The sequence below is a fragment of the Leuciscus leuciscus genome (assembly GCF_965113295.1).
Source record: "Leuciscus leuciscus genome assembly, chromosome: 1".
Taxonomy (NCBI): domain Eukaryota; kingdom Metazoa; phylum Chordata; class Actinopteri; order Cypriniformes; family Leuciscidae; genus Leuciscus; species Leuciscus leuciscus.
The window spans coordinates 29,347,713-29,370,779 of NC_138725.1; the positions used below are offsets into that span (position 1 = coordinate 29,347,713).

Here is a 23,067-nt window from a genome sequence, read left to right on the forward strand (position 1 = left end):
AAAGGTGCAGGGAGAGTTCGTAATCTCTCTGGAGCTGGCAAACATGACTCGCGTGGAATGTCTGCTTTTCCTGGGTAAACTCAGCAGGCCCATAAAAGGTGTCAGGGGGTAATTTGGCCTAGACTTTCTGGCGTTTCAGACCATAGTTAAAAGCTTTAGTAATCTTAGCAAAGAATGTATTTAGAAGGAATGAATGAAAGAGTCATGATTCTTGTCCATCCGTTACAGTTTATTTGCTCAAACTGGTGTTACTGAGCTTTCTTGTGTATCAGCCCTGGGACTTGGAGACGGCAGTTCTCTCAGTCTCTCCCCACCGTTTATTTGTTACACCCCTTTCACCCCTAGATCTTTTTTAAAAAGGGTACGTAACAATGGTTAGTCATTATTTTCACTTAATTTGACCAATGTTCTAAACACGGCATCGATCCCGGCATAAATCCCGGGTCGTGTTTGCGTTCACAATCAAACGAACCCGGGTCAAATCCCGGGTCACTTTATCCGTGTACTTTCCGGAATCTCTGTGTGAAACGCAAACATGACCCGGGATTTATGCCGGGATCGATGCTGTGTTGGGGACCAAGAAACATTGCCGTGTTCATCCCGGAACGCGCGCTGTGTGAACAAAAGCCGTAATAATGCCGTGTCGTAGTGATGACGCTGAAGGCACTCTGGCAATTTGCCGACAGTTTCCCGGGCTCAAAGCGCTGTGTGAAAGGGGCTATGTGTGAATGAAACATCAAACTGAGTCAAACAAACTCTTTAAAATGTAAATATAATGGATATCAAGGGTGAAACTGTAAATAATGTAGACAGACAGCAATCTCATTCAATTTCAGTCATGTGTGCAGTGAAATAGAATTTAGTTAAGCATTTAAAAGCTCTGTTGAGAAGTTTAAAACACCGTAAGCTCAAAAAGCATTCATATCAGGATACTTCATGAATTTCATAACTAAAATGAAGAAATTGCTCTTAATTCAAGCAGAATCAGCAAAAAATTATAAAAGGACAATAACAATGAGATGTTGATAAAATTAGTAAAGAGTTTAATCAATATTACATGAAGCAAATACAAACATTAAGTGAAAGCGAATTAGACAGATCTCTCTCTTTACTGACTTATAAGAGCCAAAGCATCTCAAGAGAAGAAAAGAGTCCAGTTTCAAAGATACTATACTATACAAAGAAAGTATATCTTGCGTTTCCATGGAAGAGTAGAAGTGAAAGTGAAACTACATGCTCTAATGAAAAACAATGAAGAACGAGTTAAAAATTAATATAAGATTCATGTCTCTATTAAAAGTGTTAAGGCCTCTTCTTCAGCTCCTGAACTTTGCCTCCAAAGGTTTTTACAGGGTGAATTTTCTGATGCTCTTTCAGTTCATCTCTTTCTATCATGCGTAGTAAAGAAAGTCCTGCACTGAAACACACCGCCGTTCTTTTCTGCTGAAGGAAACATAAAATCAAGTGAGATTTCAAATGAGAGACAAACTTGAAATGAAAAGTGAAGCCCAAAGTCAAGATCAATGATGAGTTCAATAGTCATTTTAATCCCATCATATCTGGTCAACAACTGCTGTGCATAATTATTCACAGACGAACACATTTTCAGTTATTTTAGAAAATGTCTTCGATCTTTCAGTGGTTATAATGTGAAGCAATGGGGTCCACCTTCTTCAAGTCCCAAAATGTGCATGCATCCTTCACAAAAGTAATCCATCCGGCTCCAGGGGGATAAACAAAGTCCTTCTAAGGGTAATCCGTGCGGTTTTGTCGTAAAAATATACATATTTAAAACTTTATAAACGAAAATAACTGGCTTCCGGTAGCGGTTGACGCGCGTTCACGGAGATGGATGCTGGTGTATGACGTAGGACGTAGCGTAGGAAGCGTTGTGACGTAGAACGAACGTGACAGCGCAGCCAGAGAGCAGAGCAAAACAAAACTCTACATTCGTTCTTCGTCACGATGCTTCCTACGCTACGTCTTACGTCATACACCAGCATCCAATTCCGTGAACACACAAACACGACACACAAACACGACCCACAGATAGACGCCCACCAGTATTGTACAGACAGTGCGCCAGTATCAAGTTCTCTGCTTAGACTGCTGCCCCCGCGACCCGGCCCCAGATAAGCAGAAGAAGATGGTATGGTATGGTACAAAATAAATGCCATGATCACTAGATTTTATACAGGTTTTACTATAATGATTTTTTTAATGGTGATCACCAACCAACCAGGATCACGCCTATTTTCGAGGACATGTAGCAGAGTCGCCAAGGAAGCAAAAGAGATAATTAAAGCATCAACGCGACAGGCAAATCAGCAAGACCAAAGTCAATATAGGAGTAACTTTTCCCAGATGGAAAGAGCTCATGAGGAGCAAAGATTTTAAAACGGACGCCGAAGTTGCCTGCTTTCTTCTCAACAGGTAATTCAGCCTGTGTAAATTCGAAGTTTTATAGTTGCTTGTCTAACCATAGCATAGTTGTGCATAACGCCAGAACGACCTCTAGTATAACGTGCGTTACTTTTCCTTGCGTCAATGGTGAAAAAGTATTGTTTACCTTGTAACAAATCTGTGCTGCGACGGATCACAGGTGATAGTTTTAAAGGAGCAATTGGACGGAGTCGAACTGGAAACCATGTTAATCTTGGAATAATACGGCCACCGTAGGAGTTAAAAAGGCCTCGAAATTGAAAAGAACAGAAACTAATATTCACTGGGTAGTCATATACAATTTCATCGCTAGATGGGGGAAAATATCGCACAGTGTAACTTTAAAGGAGAACTCCGGTCAATTTTAACATTAACATCCTGTTTTCGGTCGAAGGCCATAGTAATCGATTGTCGAGTTCACGCGCGTGATCATAGGTAACTAAACCTACGCGCGTGAACTCGACAATCGATTACTATGGACTTCGACCGAAAACAGGATGTAAATACAGGTATGAGCGCTGGCTGAAATAACATAATTTTTATCCATATCTTTCACATCTACTGCAGTCAGATTCACCCGCGTTCACTCTGAAGGAATCACTCACATGGCTGTGCACTTGTAATGACACATCAAGGATGTTAAGAAGCTAAAATCAGGTTTAAAACTTGCCCTATTGAAGTCAACAGGGTGCAAATTTTAAAAAGAGGATAACATGGTGTAGGCAACACCGATTTTTGCCGTTGTTCTCTGTATTGACAGCACTCCAAATTTACAAACAAATTAGCTCAATGTTAAAATTGACCGGAGTTCTCCTTTAAAGTTACTGTACTCTGCCTTTCTATTGTCAGCAAAAAAGTGAGAAGTCATGCCAAGGCAAAAGGCAGTTACTTCCACATTATCAATATTTGATTTTATCACCATTAACAAAATCATTAAAGACCATTCTAAATAGATCTGTAAAAGACCGCTGTATAAAATCCAGTGATCATGGCATTTATTTTGTATGATAAACAATTACTTATAGCCAGTGCTTAATTTGTAAAGTGTGTGCAACAAGCAAGAAGATGTGCATTTGTAGATCCGTTGACGTGTGTATTGATTTTTATTAATAAACAAGTGTTTTCTCTGACAGTGTCGACTCGGCTGCAAAGATGAAATTGATGATCGCCATCTCCGTGTGAACGCGCCTATAGAGAGAAATGCACATAAATAGGCCTAATGGATTACATAATAAGAGAGTAGCCTTTTTCTTTTTTCGTTAGGATAAGATGCACTCCTGTTCACGAGCAATGCAAGTGACCGCGCGGGCGCCTCCATGATGGTCTGTTATATTTGCTTCTTATTCATTAAATCCAGGCAATTGGTTGATGACAAATTTATTAAAATTAAGATACAATTTATACAAAAACGAAATTCACTTTAAAGAAAGGCTTTCTAAAAAAGAAAACTTGATGAAGTGGTCAAAATCATGTCTGACCCACTCCAGGTCTCATATTGCGCATCCTATCTTACTCGGTCTTGCTGTTCACTTTTCATAAATCAACATAAATGGAAAAAAAATCAAATAAATAACATTATAATATTTTAACAAATATGAAACTAAATGCGCTTTTTTAATGGCTACAACAGTATATTAGGCCTACATACTCTATTTGTAGGCTACAAATTGCTGCACATTCATTTAATTCTGAATTCTAAATTTTGCACACACAAGTTGAAAGGCATTTGTTCAAATCAAGTTCACGTATAATTGTGCGTGCATTTATTAATCATTATGATACTAAAAACAAAGTAGGCTATGCTATGTAGCCTATAAAATCAGATGAGCCCAGAATATGAACGCAATTACATGTTAAGCATTTTCCTCCCGAAAACCATTATAAGAACGTTTAATGTGGCTTAATGCAGATAAGATTGTCCCCTTATTTTGTCGAAATAACAAGATACTATGTCGATACTAGGCTACTGCTGTGTCCACCGTGGTCTCCACATTCTTGATCAGCTGAAACGATTTTTGCTTGTTTGGGATCTGACTGGCCAGCGTATTTGAAAAAGTTAAGCAAACTTTTTTGTCTTTTTGACATTTTTCCCCTGAGTGAAACAATCGAGGCTAACAGCAATCTCAACTAGTAGGCTACAACAAGTCATGTGTCACAAACATTGAACACTAGGTTACACAAACAGTAATTTTATTTTTTTCATTTAGGCAATTAATTTTCCTTGGTGACACAGGAGGTGCCGGATCCAATAAAAAAGGTTCCGAATCCAACGCCGGAGGTGACAGAACATGTTCCGGCTCAAATTAAGCCCTGCTTATAGCCATCCTGCTATCCTGTGCTTTGGTTGCATTCTAAAGGCATTATTAATACATTAGACATGACAACATAGCTCCAATCTATCTTCAATTGGAACCGAGTGACGTGCTAAGCACGCGTTCAAAATGATCATGATATAAAACAGATCCTTGCGCACGTGGTGGATCTGAAAGACGCATACTTTCACATTCAGATAGCCCTCATCACAGGCGCTTCCTGAGATTCGTGTTCAAATGTGTTGTGCTCCTCACATTCACGGTCATGAAAAACAGTCCTTTTTGAGCCTATCAGTGGTGAGCACGTTCTGGACTACCTCGACGACTAATGCATTTATAGCACAACATTCTGTGTTCTGCGTCTTTTCATTATGCGGTGGTTTCAGCTGTCTACCCTATTATTGTGCTTGTGCACTTCGCTCGTCCCGCGTATTTATTCCGGATGCTGTTATAGGTATAACTAGGGCTGGGCGATTTAAATCGCGATATTGTTATGCGCATCTCGTCAGTAAAGCCGGTTCCTTGATTAGTAGTAAATCGCCATCACCTGCTTTCAGATGAAGCGGCATTTACTACAAAGAGCCGTAGTTAACTGACAAGCTGAGCCATATCGCATTAATATCGCGGACGTATCGCCAGCGATATTTAATGCGATATGGCTCAGCTTGTCAGTTAACTACGGCTCTTTGTACACAGCAAAAACTCCAGTGTTAAATTAACACTCCTGGGAGTGTATGAGTCCACACTCAAGTGTGTTTAAGTTAATGAGATAATTAAGTGATTAATTTAGTGATGATTGAACATTATTGAAGACACCTGATGTTAACAAGCAGAATCACTGAAGGAGAAAATCTAAAATTGTAAGCCACCGTTATGGCGATCAATGGTTGCTTTAGTTGGACTCTTGACCCATATATTATTAAATTTAGATTTTGTTTGGCTGTTGTATCTGAGTTATAACTGCCAGTTGAACAAAGAAAAAAAAGTGATCTGAAGGTGTTGGTTATATTATAACAATCATCATTTGAACTTGATCACTGAACTCATTAAAATCCTTCTTTCTGACTTCGATTTATGTTATTGGTTACAGCATAACTGTGAATTTGCATAAATGCTCAGAATAGTTAATATAATATAAAGCATTTCTTAAAAGTTGTTTAAAAATAAAATAAATCAATCTTTTAGGCACACACAGATGTCAAGCTTCAGTCTATGCATCTCAACAATGGTGAGGAGCAGAATATTCAATTAGGAAAAGTAAATTACATAGACAATCCAGATCATAATTTATTCATACCGCAATGCATGATGGGAGCCATTAATGAGTTGTGATTGGTGGCAGCCACTGCAACATGCTTTATTATTGTCACCATTGTTGAGATTCACAGGCTGATTATTGATGTCTGTGTTTTAAATAAATTTGTCTCGATGTCTTTTGATCAGAACACTGTTTATTAAATATTTTGAATAAGTACTAATAATCAGGCTGAAGAATTACAAAACTGCTGCTAACAAGTTAAATCAAACTACCTCAATAAGTTTCATTTTTCAGATCACAGCATGATTATGTCAAAACATAACCAAAACTGTAAGATAACATTTCATTTTTGTTCATTTAACTGTTATAAATCAATAACAGCAGAGAAACAACAGTAAATATTAAAGTAAACACATAATGGTCTAGAGCCCAACTAAAGCAAACACCCATCACCTTAATGGTAACTTACAATTTGAGATTTTCTCCTTCAGTGATTCTGCTTGTTAACATCAGGTGTCTTCAATAATGCTCAATCATCACTAAATTAATCACTTAATTATCTCCTCAGCCCTAAATGCCGCTTCATCTGAAAGCAGGTGATGGTGATTTACTACTAATCAAGGAACCGGCTTTACTGACGAGATGCGCATAACAATATCGCGATTTAAATCGCCCAGCCCTAGGTATAACCCGCTTGTAAGAGCTGGTCTGATGTTGTATGCACCAGTACACTTGTAGCTTCATTATAAACACTGCCTGTGATTATATTAGTCCCGCGCCGACTCTACCATGTTTAGGGCGATGCTGAAGGCGCCGGCGAAGTTAAACCCATGGGTGTTTCAAACAGGTCCGGTACCCGAACTGGGTGAGGCGGGGCTTTAGTTTTTAGTTGTATTCATCTTCTACAGCATGACCACGTTTGTGCAGGACAAAGCTCTGGGAACATCAGAAGTTACAGGGACTGATGGAAGCTGTACAAAGTAGGCAACACTGTAATTTAAATTTTGATTGACAGTAAAACAAAGGCAGAACAATGTACAATCTGATAAGTAGCATTATTTGATAGAACACCGGCACAGTAACTTCATATTGACATGCGTACCGTAACTGAATTTGAGCGTTCCAAAACAAAGCCTACTGCTCTTTGGTGGTATTACTGTTATAGTGTTCTACCTTGGTTTCTCTTGGGCTTTTGGAAGTTACTGTTAAGACAACCAATTAATTTCTCGAAAAAAACAAACAAACAAAAAAAAACAGAATTGACTCAATTTTTATCCACATCATAAAGGATGTATTTTTATCCACATCATAAAGGATGTATTGAACGTGGAAAAATATTAATAACTAATTTTCAACCAAAATGAAGTTACGGTCTTTTGTCTTTGCACGGCAGTTGTACACACCAAGCACTTTACAATCACATCAGGTGTCGGCCTCATTCACAACCAGGGGTGCGTTTCCCGAAAGCATCGTTAGCCAACTATGGTCGCAAGTTCCCTCGTTACCAATAGAGTTCAATGGACATTGTGATAAACTTGCGACCATAGTTGGCCAACGATGCTTTCAATACAAACGCACCCCTGGATGATTCAACAGCAGCCACAGTGAAACAGCGCCAACTATAGGTGGAGATAGAGTGATTTGACTTTGACTAACTTACACAGAAGAGATTTTGTTTCTCGGCACATAAAAATGAACTACTTACCGTGATCTCAGACTGTGATGATGTGGTTTCTGCACTGTATGGATCTTCATGTGTATCTTCAGGAGACATTTAATAGAGAAACTCTTCCCGCACTGATCACACGTGTGCGGCTTCTCTCTGCTCTGGATCCTCTCATGTGATTTCAGAGATGATGAATCACTGAATCTCTTGTCACAGTGTGAACACTTGTAAGGTTTTTCTCCAGTGTGGATCCTCTCATGTGTTTTCAGAGATGATAAATCACTGAATCTCTTGTCACAGTGTGAACACTTGTAAGGTTTTTCTCCAGTGTGGATCCTCTCATGTGTTTTCAGATTTGATGGATCACTGAATCTCTTGTCACAGTGTGAACACTTGTAAGGTTTTTCTCCGCTGTGGATCCTCTCATGTGCTTTCAGATTTGATAACTGACTGAATCTCTTGTCACAGTGTGAACACTTGTAAGGTTTTTCTCCAGTGTGGATCCTCTGGTGCAGTTTTAAACATTTCGCTGTCATAAAAGTCTTCTCACACTCACAGCACACGTACTCTCTCAAACCAGTATGAGTTTTCTGATGTGTATGTAAAGATTGCTGGTGTGAAAAACTCTTTCCACACACAGAACATGAATATGGCTTCTCCTCAGTATGAACTGTCAGGTGTGCCTTCTGGTGTGATGCCTGGGCAAATGCTTTGCCGCAATGATCACATGTGAACGGCTTCTCTCCAGTGTGAACCCGCATGTGAATCTCAAGACTTTGTTTGGTTGTGAAACTATTCCCACATTGATCACATGTAAATGGCTTTTCTCCTGTGTGAACTCTCATGTGAATCTCCCGATTCTGTTTGTGTTTGAAACTCTTCCCGCACTGATCACACGTGTGCGACTTCTTTCCGCTGTGGATCCTCTCATGTGTTTTCAGATTTGATAACTGACTGAATCTCTTGTCACAGTGTGAACACTTGTAAGGTTTTTCTCCAGTGTGGATCCTCTCATGTGTTTTCAGATTTGATAACTGACTGAATCTCTTGTCACAGTGTGAACACTTGTAAGGGTTTTCTACAGTGTGGATCCTCAAATGTATTTTCAGATGTGATGATTGACTGAATCTCTTGTCACAGTGTGAACACTTGTAAGGTTTTTCTCCAGTGTGGATCCTCTCATGTGTTTTCTGAGATGATGGCTGACTGAATCTCTTGTTACAGTGTGAACACTTGTAAGGTTTTTCTCCAGTGTGGATCCTCTGGTGCTGTTTTAAACATTGCGCTGTAATAAAAGTCTTCTCACACTCAAAGCACATGTACTCTCTCACAGTCACACCAGTATGAGTTTTCTGATGTGTATGTAAAGAGCTCAGCTGTGAAAAACTCTTTCCACACACAGAACATGAATGTGGCTTCTCCTTAGTATGAACTGTCAGGTGTCTCTTCAGGTTTGATGACCCAATAAATGTTTTTCCACACTGATCACATGAGAACGGCTTCTCTCCAGTGTGGATTAACATATGAATCTCAAGACTTTGTTTGGTTGTGAAACTCTTCCCAGGTTTGACATGATGTTCCTCCTCCACTTCACTCAGTTCTTCTCTCTCCTCCTTCATTTCACTCAGTTCTTCACTCTCCTCCTTCACTTCTCTCAGTTCTTCTCTCTCCTCCTTCACTTCACTCAGTTCTTCACTCTCCTCCTTCACTTCACTCATTACTTCACCCTCCACTTCACTCAGTTCTTCACTCTCCTCCTTCACTTCACTCATTACTTCACCTTCCACTTCACTCAGTTCTTCACTCTCCTCCTTCACTTCACTCATTTTTTCACTCTCCTCGTTTTCTTCCATCAGGTCTGAAATGAAAAAAAAGTTTAATTGCATCAGTACATGTGTCACGTTTAGTGTCTGTGTTCATGTTATGTTTGCCTGTGAGACCCAGTTTGCCCACGTTTTTCTGTGATTTAATCCCTAGCTGTGTCCCAGTGTGAAGGCTGCATTGACAAAGGCTAAAGTGACGCCAAATGCACCCTTCGTTTCCCCGTGAAAGGAAGGTTACATAAAAGGATCCTTGGTGGCCTAACAATGCACCGCTGTGTTAATATTTTTCTTAAGTACCCTTTTCTGCTTTATTAGAGCAATTCTGGAGAAAATGGGTCTGCTGGGGAAGGCAACTCCCATACAGGCCGAAAAAAAAGAAAAGTTACATTACGTTACTCTTTGTTGCATTTGTTCTCCAAACTGCTTGCCCTATGTCAGATCTCTGAGATACTGGAGCCGTAATTGCAAGTGTCCTGGGACAGGTGAGGATGTGAGTGGGAAACCCACTACTGAAACTTGGCAGTGGTTTGTCCTCATGGATGAGGTGTTGGGACAGAGCCACTCCACCAACCCCCCTGTCCTCATTTCCTCAATCCCTGAGGACACACCAGGGCTGAGTTTAGCAGTGTGTGACCAAGAAGAGGAGGAGCCAGCCGCACCAGCATCAGCACCAGCAGGAGCACCACGAAGAAGGCGAGACAGAGAGGACGAGTTTTTGACGAGCACAAGAGAGTAGGGAGAGGATGGACAGGCTGTTTTCTCTTCTTGAAAGAATGATTGAGAATTTTTTTATAATAATAAAAAAATAATAATTGATACTATTGACCACAACATTCTTTTAAATCAGTGGTTCTCAACCTCTCCTGCAGGGACCCCCTGACAGGCCATGTTTCTGTTTTAACCCTGAAATGGCACACCTGATTCAAATAATTAAAGGCTTAATGAGTAGTTGACTAATTGATTAATTGACTAATTCCTACTCTTCCTACTCTAATAACTACTCATTAATTGAATCAGGTGTGCCATTTCAGGGTTAAAACAGAAACATGGCCTGTCAGGGGGTCCCTGCAGGAGAGGTTGAGAACCACTGCTTTAAATAGACTCGAAAATTATGTTGGCATTAGTGGAAATGCACTAGCATGGTTTAAATCATACTTAGCCTATCTGACCGTTATCAGTTTGTAGCAGTAAATGAAGAGATGTCTCATCGATCACAAGTTCAGTATGGTGTACCACAAGGCTCAGTACTAGGACCACTGCTGTTCACTCTGTACATGCTACCATTAGGAGATATCATTAGGAAACATGGCATTAGTTTTCACTGTTATGCTGACGATACTCAGCTCTATATTTCTTCATGCCCAGATGAAACTTACCAATTCACTAAATTAACAGAATGCATAGCTGATATAAAAAATTGGATGACTACCGTATTTTCCGGACTATAAGTCGCACTTTTTTTCATAGTTTGGCTGGTCCTGCGACTTATAATCAGGTGCGACTTATATATAAAAATTAATTCAGACTGAGATGAACCAAGAGAAAACATTACCGTCTACAGCCGCGAGAGGGCGCTCTAGTTGGCGGAGTTGTTCAGAAGCGACACCAAGGGAGGAAGATGATGTTTTGGAATGAGATTGCGGGAGCTTGGTGAACTTGTTTACTGGTAAATTTCTTGTTGGACTCGCTGGCTTATGTTAATTTAGCCTATTCAAGCCTCCCAGGTATATGTTCTTTTTTGCTATTGTGTAGCTGAATAACTGTTAATGTGTTGCGTTAACACACCGAACACCTATTCAGCCTGTTGTTCTGTGTGCTGCTGTGTAACGTTAGTTGAATAACTTGCCTTTCCTGATAAAAATGTCTGTTCTTGGTCTTTGATTTTGTGAAATAAATTTCTAAATAAATGCGACTTATAGTCCAGTGCGACTTATATATGTTTTTTTCCTCTTCATGACGCATTTTTTGACTGATGCGACTCCGGAGCGACTTATAGTCCGAAAAATACGGTAGTAATTTCCTACTACTTAACTCTGAAAATTCTAATTATTGAACAAAAAAAACTTCCTCACGTAATAATCTAGAATACTGTCTAACACTTGATGGCTGCTCTGTTAAGTCTTCGTCGTCGGTTAGGAACCTGGGTGTGCTCTTTGATACCAATCTTTCATTTGAAAGTCACGTGTCTAGTATCTGTAAAACTGCATTTTTCCATCTTAAAAATATATCCAAATTATTTTTATTTATTTATTTATTTATTTGATAGGGACAATGCACATTAATGAACATCTGCATTGAAACAACAAAAACAGACGTAAACATGCCAGATTATAGCCACAGGGCTAATTTACATCCGTAGTCCCTATTTTTTACGTCATATGCTCTCATTGACAAATGCAGAACAATTAGTTCATGCCCTCATGACCTCAAGGCTAGATTATTGTAATGCTCTACTGGGTGGTTGTCCTGCACGCTTAATAAACAAACTACAGCTAGTTCAAAACGCAGCAGCTCGAGTTCTTACCAGAACCAGGAAGTATGACCATATTAGCCCGGTTCTGTCAACACTGCACTGGCTCCCTATTAAACATCGCATCAATTTTAAAATATTGCTGATCACTTACAAAGCACTAAATGGTTTAGCTCTGCAGTACTTGAGCGAGCTCTTAATGCTTTATAGTCCTTCACGTCTATTGCAATCTCAAAATTCCAGCCAGTTGATAATACCTAGAATATCTAAATCGACTGCTGGATTTAGGTAGATCCTTTTCCTATTTAGCGCCAAAACAGTCTTCCTACCATTGTCCGGGAAGCAGACACACTCTAAGTTCAAAGCCAGATTAAAGACACATCTCTTTGACCTAGCATACACATAACACATTATAGACTTTAATAATTCAATGTTAGGCTGCATATATTAGGTCAGCCAGAACCGGGAACACTTCCCATAAATCCTGATATGTACTAGGGCTGTGCGATATATATCGTGAGATTGTTATGCGCATCTCGTCAGTAAAGCCGGTTCCTTGATTAGTAGTAAATCACCATCACCTGCTTTCAGATGGAGCGGCATTTAGGGCTGAGGAGATAATTAAGTGATTAATTTAGTGATGATTGAGCATTATTGAAGACACCTGATGTTAACAAGCAGAATCACAGAAGAAGAAAATCACAAATTGTAAGTTACCATTAAGGTGATGGGTATTTGCTTTAGTTGGGCTCTAGACCATTATTTGTTTACTTTAATATTTACTGTTGTTTGTCTGCTGTTATTGATTTATAACAGTTAAATGAACAAAGTAAAATGTTATCTTATAGTGTTGGTTATGTTTTGGCATAATCATGCTGTGATCTGAAAAAGGAAACTTATTGAGATAGTTTGGTTTTATTTGTTAGCAGCAGTTTAGTGATTCTTCAGCCTGATTATCAGTACTTTACTTATAATTCAAAATATTTAATAAACATTGTTCTGATCAAAAGACATTCAGATAAATTCATTTAAAACCCAGACATCAATAATCAGCCTGTGAATCTCAACAATGGTGACAATAATAAAGCATGTTGCAGTGGCTGCCACCAATCACAACTCATTAATGGCTCCCATCATGCATTGCGGTATGAATAAATTATGATCTGAATTGTCTATGTAATTTACTTTTCCTAATTGAATATTCTGCTCCTCACCATTGTTGAGATGCATAGACTGAATCTTGAAATCTGTGTGTGCCTAAAAGAATGAATTTTTTTTTTTTTTAAGCAACTTTTAAGAAATCCTTTATATTATATCAAAAATTCTGGCCATTTATGCAGATTCATTAACCAACAACATAAATCGAAGTCAGAAAGAAGGATTTTAATGAGTTCAGTGATCAAGTTCAAATGATGATTGTCATAACATAACCAACACCATTAGATCACTTTTTTCTTTGTTCAACTGGTGATTATAATTCAGAAACAACAGACAAACAAAATCTAAAGTTAATAATATATGGGTCAAGAGTCCAACTAAAGCAACCATTGATCGTCATAACGGTAACTTACAATTTGAGATTTTCTCCTTCAGTGATTCTGCTTGTTAACATCAGGTGTCTTCAATAATGTTCAATCATCACTAAATTAATCACTTAATTATCTCATTAACTTAAACACTCTTGAGTGTGGACTCATACACTCCCAGGAGTGTTAATTTAACACTGGAGTTTTTGCTGTGTACAAAGAGCCGTAGTTAACTGACAAGCTGAGCCATATCGCATTAATTATCGCTGGCGATACGTCCGCGATATTAATGCGATATGGCTCAGCTTGTCAGTTAACTACGGCTCTTTGTAGTAAATGCCGCTCCATCTGAAAGCAGGTGATGGTGATTTACTACTAATCAAGGAACCGGCTTTACTGACGAGATGCGCATAACAATCTCACGATATATATCGCACAGCCCTAATATGTACTCGTTACATCATAAGAAGAATGGCATCTACGCTAATTTTAGTGTCTTTGTTTATCCCAAGGTTTTCCTGCAGCCTGCCGGATCCAGGCCGTATCCAGATCTGACGAAGGCCCTTCGCCTGGACCCGATGACAACGCAGTGCTGAAGTGCCAACTAGTCTCTCCCTATGGAGGATCCCTTTACCACTCTACAGATCAGCGTTTCTCACAGGTTCAAGTTTAAAGTTTGTGTAGAGAGAATGGTGTCGTCTTAGTGGCCACTAATTTAAAGGAGCATTTCACCCATGGGAACATTGATCTTTATTGAAAGTGGGTCATATATGTAGTCGAAATGTAAAATAAATTTTGAATTTGGTGCCTTCTTGACCGAGGAAAGAAAGAAAGTAACTTCAGGACGCATTTGTATGAAAGACAACAACTCCCACAATGCACCACATTGCACAGCTGCGCAAGCCACTCCCACTAATCCAGAACAGCATATGAATCACTCATCCGTCTATAAGGCTAGCTACCACCGGAGCTTGAAATTCATTTCACACAAAATGTCTAACGTTAGTTAGTTGGCGAACTCATTAGTGAATTACTCCTCATTTGTATTTCTTTCGAAGTGGTGAATTATTGCATGGTAACGTTACCGGGATGTTCAGTCAGATGCGGTGCGAAACTAGGATAGTTCACAACACAAACGTCCGTGTCCTCGTCTGATTCAGAGATTTCGTCCAGGAGAAATTGGCATCGTTGAAATTCTTTGCCGCACACGGACTCTATCTCTGTGTTCGTAGTTGCATAGTGAGCTCACCGGCGCCACCAGTCCGCCCTAACTCGAGCCAGTCCGGGCTCCTCGTCCGCGGCAGGCAGGTCTTCTGCCTCGGCTGCTCTTCGCTATAATCCGGCTTGTAAAGGTAGCCACAAACACCTGATTCGACCATCAGACTTCCGAAATCCTCTTCTTCTACATCTTATTGAGTAACGTTACCCTCCGCTATTGTCATATCTTCACAGCTGGCTCCACAGTGCCTGTTAGCTTAGCTTCCAAACAAGATGGAGGATATTGCTTTTAGTTTCAGAAAGTGACGTCCCACCCACTGATCTGTAATAGGCCTGTAGCGTGAGCGGGTCCCGCCCCCTGGAATAATGAGGAGCTTGTGTTTGTAGTCTCTACACTTTTCAATGAAATGTGACTTCCTGCTTATTATGACGCAAAATGATGATTTTTACGTCATAATAAGCAGGAAGTAAAACACTTAAATCCTTATTTCTCCCATCTCAGGGAAAAATTTATGAAAAATCCACGTTTATTATAATATATGACTGGGTTTCTAACAATACAAAGCTTAATGCAAATGGGTGAAGTGTCCCTTTAATAACAAATGATCGTTGCGACGGAAGGGAATAAATAAACAATAACTTTAACTGGAATATAACTTTATTAAAGAGCCGCTATAAAGCCTTAAATTATACGTCTATCTCTGCAAAGCTGCTTTGAAACAATCTACATTGTTAAAAGCGCTATATAAATGAAGATGACTTGACTTGAGTTGTATGCAACATACTCAGATTTAACAGATTTATTTTTTTGGCTTATTATCAAAACAAAGTATAGTCACAAAGTTATTATTACCAGAGCATGTGATCAGAGCAGGTCATTTTACCATTGTTGCCCATCATGGCTATACCAGCTCAGCAAACAGAAGTCAACTACTGAGTAATTTCACTAGCCTGGGTGCCAGCCCGAACCCCGCCCACAACATTTTTTGGTCGGGAAGTTCGGTCTGGACTCGCTCCGTTGAGGAGCTATTATGCCCGAACAAAAATTGTTCGGACCAATCAAATTGTCATGGCGGGCTTTATACGATGATGGACAGATGAGCAACGGTAACGTAATCATCCACGTCACCAAAGAGCGCTTGATTTGAATTAGTTTACAACAAAGACGACTGCTGCTGGAGAATTGAGATTTCACGAGTTCACATTTACAAATAAGTCAGATAGAATAAATGCGTATATAAGATTTCACACAAATAAGTCGATAGAATAAATGCGTATATAAGATTTCACACAAATAAGTCAATAGAATAAATGCGTATATGACGTGCTGTCCGAGGAGAGGGCTGTGGGCTCGGTAGCCATACTCCCCCGTATTCCTGGTTGTGAGAGAACAAGACAAGAGTGAGGATTCGGGGTGGTGGAGGGATGCTGAAAAACTGTCAAGGAGTGTTAGGTAAGTTGACAGAGTGAATATGCTTCCTCATGCTGATAGATAGGGTAACGTTAGACATGGTATTGTTTGATGACAAGTTGATATTAGATTGATTATTTGTACGTGCTCCTCCCGAACTTTGTTTATGAAACATCATGTGTAGATTCCGCCATCGCGTCTGTTATAGAAGATATCCACAGCGCATTCATTTTAAAAGTAGAACAGAGAGCCGCGACATTTTGTTGGTTGAAAATATGAATGAAGAACATGCATCATTTACTCCGTTGCTCTGATTGGTTGTAGGTCTATCCAATTGAGTGCAGAGTTTATTTTTTTCCTGGTTCGGTTGAGACACGCCCCATAATCAAATCTCTATGGAGCAGTATCAGACTCTAGGGTTGTGCCGATGGACGATATCATCGTCCATCGTGATGGCTGACCGACATCACGATGGAGAGCCACCATCGTGATTTGTCTTCGGTTGCGCGCCTGAACGGCCAAATAAACATTTCAAAATGCCAAGCCGAGTATTCCCGTTGCGTAAACACAGTAGATGTAAGTAGCTGATGATCGTCATCAAAACGAGACAAAAAAAGGTGCTGCATCAATTGCCTTATTTTTTTTTTAATGCGTTAAACATATCAAATTAATCACAAAGATTAGCACGTTAATTCCCCCAGCCCTAATATATATATATATATATATATATATATATACACATAGCATATAGCCTAGCCTATAGGTCTATTTATGAAGAGATCAGATGCAAAAGCCTCTAAGTGCCATCTGAAATTTTCTTCTAGAATGAGAATGAGAATTTTTATCAAGCTTGTATAATTATCATTTACGTGAAATTACAACTACTACTAATAATCATTTATATAAGAGTGATTATCAGAGTGGAATATCTTTATTTTGATGAAGTTTGGATTTTGATTCTAGCAAACGCCCAGTGAAATGGATCCAGGACTGAACTGGTTAAACCCTGAAACAACGTCTAGCATCTTTAACCTACAGGTAAGGGCTATTTATAATTGCAACAGTTTGTGGGAATGAAATTACCTGAGTTACTTGAAATATGTATATTTTCATTCTGGGTTTAATACTGCTCTTGTTGAATCTCAACAATGGTTTATTTGTGTACTCTATTAAAGTCTCTTATTTCACTACACTGTGGCTGCACTTAGTGTTTTTAAAGGACTATTTAGATTGAGTATAAGTTACTGTTGCACTTTTTCTGTACTTTGGTATTTAAAAACTGACATGCAGAAAAACTTTTATTTAACAAAATTGTTTCTAGACATTAAGTTTTAAAGAGATATGTTTTTATATACTTTTGTATATTCCTAGATTTATTTGTTGCACTGTTTCTTATAGGCTACAGTTATTGCAAAACTAAAGTACCATTTTCAGTTTAGTGTTACAAGTGGCTGTGGCGAAATAATATATTACTGTCAAATGCCAGATAATACCAATACTCTAGTTCACTGTATGAATTTGTTCATGTTTTATTAAGGGATAAGTCTGAAACATAAAATAACTACCAATTCACTCAGGGCTAGTAGTAGCTATACAGCTGTATACAGACACACACCCATGTTGAGAAGAGGAAGAGTTGCTGCATTAGAGTCATAACGTGGATCTAAGCGAGTTCACACCGGATTCACAAAAAAAGTTTGTCCTGAAAGATGGAGCAGTTCCCACTTTAAAAGCAGAAGCTGATGTTTATGGGTCACAACACGTTTTATGATTTGCCTTTGTTGATGTGTTTTCCATCACTAGCTATTGTTTTATTTATGTTGGAGCAACGCTGTTTCAAACACATACAAACTTCATTTTAATCCCACCAGCGATCGTTGAATGATGGTGTTGTTGGCATCAGGTAATGTTAACATTTTCTTTACTGTGGTAAAACCATGGTTAGTCTCGTGTGCTCATGGTTCCAACGACAGATTTGGCTAAATTCGTTTTGTAGAGTGTGAGTGTGAGTGTGCGTGTGTGTGAGAGAGAGAGAGAGAGAGAGAGAGAGAGAGAGAGAGAGAGAGAGAGAGAGAGAGAGAGAGAGAGAGAGAGAGAGAGAGAGAGAAAACACATGTGTGTGAGTGCTTATCAAATAATGCCTCCGAGGATTGTAATATGAGGTAGAACGATTGTATGAAATGCATGGATATTTTTGCGTGTTAAAACATAAATATCAGTAGCATTTAGCTTGCTCAATGCTAGCTATGTCAATGTTGCCTTTGGCTTGCTCAGTTGGGGATATTTTGGGGATATTTAATTTTATTCTATCAATCAATAAATTCCACTAGAAACAAACCTTGTTGTATTATTTTATTTTAATTTAATACTGTGAAGCTGCTTTGATACAATCTGTATTGTGAAAAGCGTTATACAAATATACTTTATTTGATTTGATTTGATTTACAAATAACCGCGCATAGAAAAAGTATGAGACATCTACACACACACACACACACACACACAAAAAAAACATACCTCTCTGAAACGTCCTGTAACAGCCGTTGGTGCACAAGTTCTGCTCGATTCCTAATATACTCTAAGTCTGATTCGGGGTGAAATTGATAAGGCAATATTGCCTGTGTTTACAATACACCGGAGCACATGCAACTTCTTCTTCGCTGATGTTTAACGGCGGTTCGCGGTTGGCATCCAACATTAATGGTGCATTTCCGCCACCTACTGTACTGGAGTGTGGGCCGGAGATAAATAACTAAACCACAAAAAAAAAAAAAAAAACTTCCATAGAAGAAATAACTCCTAATAATAATAATAATAATTATATCCTTTCTGCCAATCTTGTTTCCTTTAAAAATCGAAATAACAGTGTACTCATATCATTTAAAGTCCCTGTAAAGGCAATTCTAAAAAAAAAATCTAAACACATTATGTTAGAAATGTATTGCTAAATCATATTACAAAGACTGTGAACTGTGAAGTACTGAATTGTGGAGTTAGACCAAACAGTTTTTCACCGTTGCTGTGTTCCGGTTTTTTTGGGCGGGGCTAAAAGGGGGGCTCGATGACGCACTGTGCTGCGTTCCAGTCATAAGGCTTGTTTGAGATGAGCAAAATCTGCGCAGAACCGATCACCGGTGATCAGCGCGAGATGCATGCCGGTTAGAAATGTGTCCGAGTGCGGACCGCCTGGCTCTGGCCCTGTCCCAAATGGCACACTCCGGACTTGTGGACTTCCTCAGAGTCCACACTTTGGTGACGTCATGTAGTGCAGACCTATAGGGCCCTTGGCGCGAGTCCACGAGGGCGCATTGAGAGGTATTTTTGGGACAGACTCGCTCGGCATGCCGGAAATAACGGTCTGGTTGTTGTTGGACAGGAGAAATCACATTTTTGCGCTCCGACGTCTTATCTGCATGTCCACTACACAGCCTAATTTTACAGTTCTATATTTTGATATTATGCATATCACCTGGGCATTAGACAATAGATAAATCATGCTTATTTAAATGATGTATACAGTTGTACATAATAATACATAATGTTCCATTTGAACTAAGATTACAATTTTAAAACATAATTTAAACATATTTTTTTCAATTTACAGGTTTCAATATTCATACTATGTTTACATATGACTCAGTAAAGCCCTGCCATTCGGTTCTATTTATTTAATGAATCATAATGCGATCGTATTATTAAACACGCTATTATCATGTTTGAGACATCAACCACTGGTCGATGACCATAATGTTTGTATAAACTGTAGGTAACAACTGGTAAAATGTACATTTAGGTCATAAAAACAGTAATATTTTCTTCACAGCCATGTCAACAATTATCCGTGAGTGAAATCTCCTCCCATCTGTTGTCTGATTGGCCTTTCGCAAGGATTCCTGGGTAGTTAAAGTGCGTGGAGCCTGCATCTATGCGGGCTTCGTGGAAGACCGCTTCAAGGGTACAAAGGGGGCGCTGCTGAGCACACTTCAGAGCGGTAAAATGCTGAATGGGACGGCCTACGGACTCGTAGACTCAGCGAGCACGCGCAATTCAAGTCCACGAGACCGAAAGTCCGCATGAAGTGCGCCATTTGGGACAGGGCCTCTGATGTCATGCTGACGTATGTCAAAAATCTCTCGCGAGCGCAAGGCGCACCTGTCGGATTCTGCAGTCGAGCGCAGTTGCTCTCCACCGACTGCGCTGATCAAAAGCACGATGGGAAACGACTTGCTGACGACACAGCTTAATGCTCATTGGTTTAAACAACTGTGATGTATTGTTCTCTTTTAAAATGTTTGATTTTAAAACTCTAATATCAGGTTTTATGTGTATATGTTATGTGTGAATATTCCCAAACTATCTGACAGTGCGATCTCTTTGGGTTATGCAATTTAATTTTTATAAAAAAAAGAAAATAAATAAAAACACATGTCTGTATTAAAGAAAAAAAATATTGATAAACATGTATTTGGAATGGAATTAAATAACAAGTACTTTGGGTGTCTTGTTCATTTTATTTATTTTCATATAAAAGCAACAGAACTTGAATTACATCCAGTTTATTAGCAACACTGCACGAGCATGAATCCCGCGATATCCATCTTTGATCTCGCAATGGTCAGATCCACTACGAGAAGAGAGATCTGTCCGGCTTGCCTGCGCTTTTTTCACTCCTCCTCTCACTGCAGCCGCCTACTCTCGCCTACATTTCAGGCGAGGCAAGGCGCATCTCAAACAAGCCTATAGACTGTAAAAAAATATGGACGTAGTGTCCGTGACGTCACCCGTAGGTTTCTGAAGAGCATTTTTGAAGCCTAAAGTGGGCGGAGCCGGCCGTCGCCATCTTGGCCTTGCGTCACTCCCGGATAACAGAAAATAGGCAAACAGGCGGGGCGTGAGTGGAGCTAAGAAGCCTGGCCATAGATATGAGCCTGGCTATCTGAAATCACCTAGCTCGACGTGATCGAGTTAGCTGATGATGTAAAGCCAATTAAAAGTTCCTATTTTTGCCCTTCGAAATATTATAATAGTTAAAAGACATGGCTACAAGTGAGACTGTGTATTACTTCGAGAGTGTTTGTGCGTGACAGTGATTTATGTGCATAACGTTACATGTCAGTCACTCTTTCATGGTCCGTCAGCGCGGCATCGCTCAAGTTCGTAGAGAGCTTATTCAGTCCATTTTAAATTCTGATTTTGGCCGCCTCTCAAATTGGTTAAACCGTTAAACCATAGATATATTGCCTTTGAAGTGCAAGTAAATGCGCTAGAAAATCCGCGCTCATTCATGTGCATTTAATGCACGGACGGAGAAAGCGCCGACGCCTGCATGATTTCATCTGACAGTACATAAGCATATTATAATCCATCTGTTCCATGATAGCAGAATGAACGAGCCTTTATTGACGTTTTAAATTTGAGAACCCCAAAAAGCAAAGAAATTGTCAGACATCCATCCATGTTCACAGAGGAAAACAACTGAAATACAGCGCTGGTTGTTCTCTCAAACGATAACGACGGAATCCAAAGACGTGGGCTTTGTACCCAAGTATTAAATTTTATGAAATAATCCCGAAAAAAAGCACAAACACTGCAGAGAAGGCAAGTTCAGCAGCTAACATTTGCTGAGGTGAAGTGACGGCTAGTAACAGCAGACAAACGGCTAGCATTGACAGAGGCAATCCATCTGTCACTCAAGTGGCCACACCCTTAAATTTAAATATTAATCAACTAAACGGACGAGTTATAAAAAAATTCACCCCCCTCACAGTTGTTATGAAGGGCAAAATTAGCTGTATAGACCAAAGCCACATAGAGATCCAGGCTGTAAACATGTTTTTTTCTGCTGTAAAGTTGGCAATTTTAACATGAGGGAGATACAGATTTGACTCACTTCTGCAGCCAGGCCAAGCGGCCAGTTAATGAATTGCAGTTTAACTCACTTCCGTGTTGGTTTCAAGAGAGAGACGGGGAGGTTGCCGCTTGGTTCCAGTCCACTTTTAGACACGCACTTGCAAACTTCCCTAAGCACTTCCCCTTGGGGGAATCCGTGCTACCATTTTGAAGTGCGTTCCACTTCGTGAAGTGGACGAGGGAAGTTTATATGGACAGACCCTCGCTCCCTCGATTTTGACCGAGGGAGCGAGTCTGCTTCAAATGTACACTTCAGGCACCTATATGTCCCACAATGCAGTATGATTGTGACGTCAACACATATCTCGTCTAATCACAACCACAACAGACAACTTTATGATATATTAGTTATATATTTTTTTTATTTAAAACAACCCAAACATGCCTATACATTTGGATGCTGCATTAAACAAATTCTTAAAGGGAAAAAAATGTAAATAATAAATAAACTCCACAGCTGATTCCAAGTGATCAAGGGCTTAGGACGTTCCAATTCAGCCCATTGCAGTTTCCGCCAGTAGTGGGCACTCGCAATGACGTACATCCGAGTGAACGAGACGGAGGGAAGTTAGCGAGTGAAGGGCATGAGAATTTTGGACTGGAACGCAGCACTGGAGCCCCTGGACACGCCCCTACTTGATGACGCACTGGAGCCCATTCACATCAGTTTGCAACTCAATCGCGAGTTACTGTCAGTAGCCTACTAGTTACTACATCGTACAGTTTGCTAGCTAGCTATGCCTTCGTCGCGGAAATGCGTATTACCTGGATGCGATCACGTACAAAACAGATCGGTGTCCTTATTTAAATTTCCGAAAAACTATCATATCAACAAGAGGTGGATTAATTTTGTGAAGAGCCACCTTGATGGAGAGCTGAGGATCACCGCCAAAACCCACCTCTGTAGTGATAATTTTACATGGGATAGTTTTATAAACTTTAGTCAGAGACAACTGGGATTCATTCACTGATAATCCGCTGTTACTGGTGAATGTGGCCGAACCGACTATCTCCCGCCTCGGCCTTCATCC

At 39.7% G+C, this 23,067-nt stretch overlaps 1 protein-coding gene across 3 annotated transcripts; it reads right to left on the reverse strand.

Annotated features, from left to right (window-relative positions):
• Positions 1-1,022: 1,022 nt before the first annotated feature.
• On the reverse strand, positions 1,023-18,816 carry LOC309499123 (uncharacterized protein). 3 transcript variants are annotated; one of them, XR_014206155.1, is made up of 4 exons: positions 18,644-18,816; positions 7,718-9,536; positions 6,801-6,983; positions 1,023-1,443 (listed from the first exon to the last, which is right to left on the reverse strand). XR_014206155.1 is itself a non-coding variant. In XM_082170159.1 (3 exons), exons 2-3 carry the CDS (start codon positions 9,529-9,531, stop codon positions 1,392-1,394), a joined length of 1,866 nt encoding a protein of 621 aa, XP_082026285.1. In that variant the 5' UTR covers positions 9,532-9,536; positions 18,644-18,816; the 3' UTR covers positions 1,023-1,391. The 3 variants fall into 3 exon arrangements, 2 of the variants coding, with proteins under 2 accessions (XP_082026285.1, XP_082026286.1); XM_082170159.1 differs by lacking the exon at positions 6,801-6,983; XM_082170160.1 differs by lacking the exon at positions 6,801-6,983 and having other exon boundaries at positions 1,023-1,440; positions 18,644-18,815.
• Between the last annotated feature and the right edge of the window lie 4,251 nt (positions 18,817-23,067).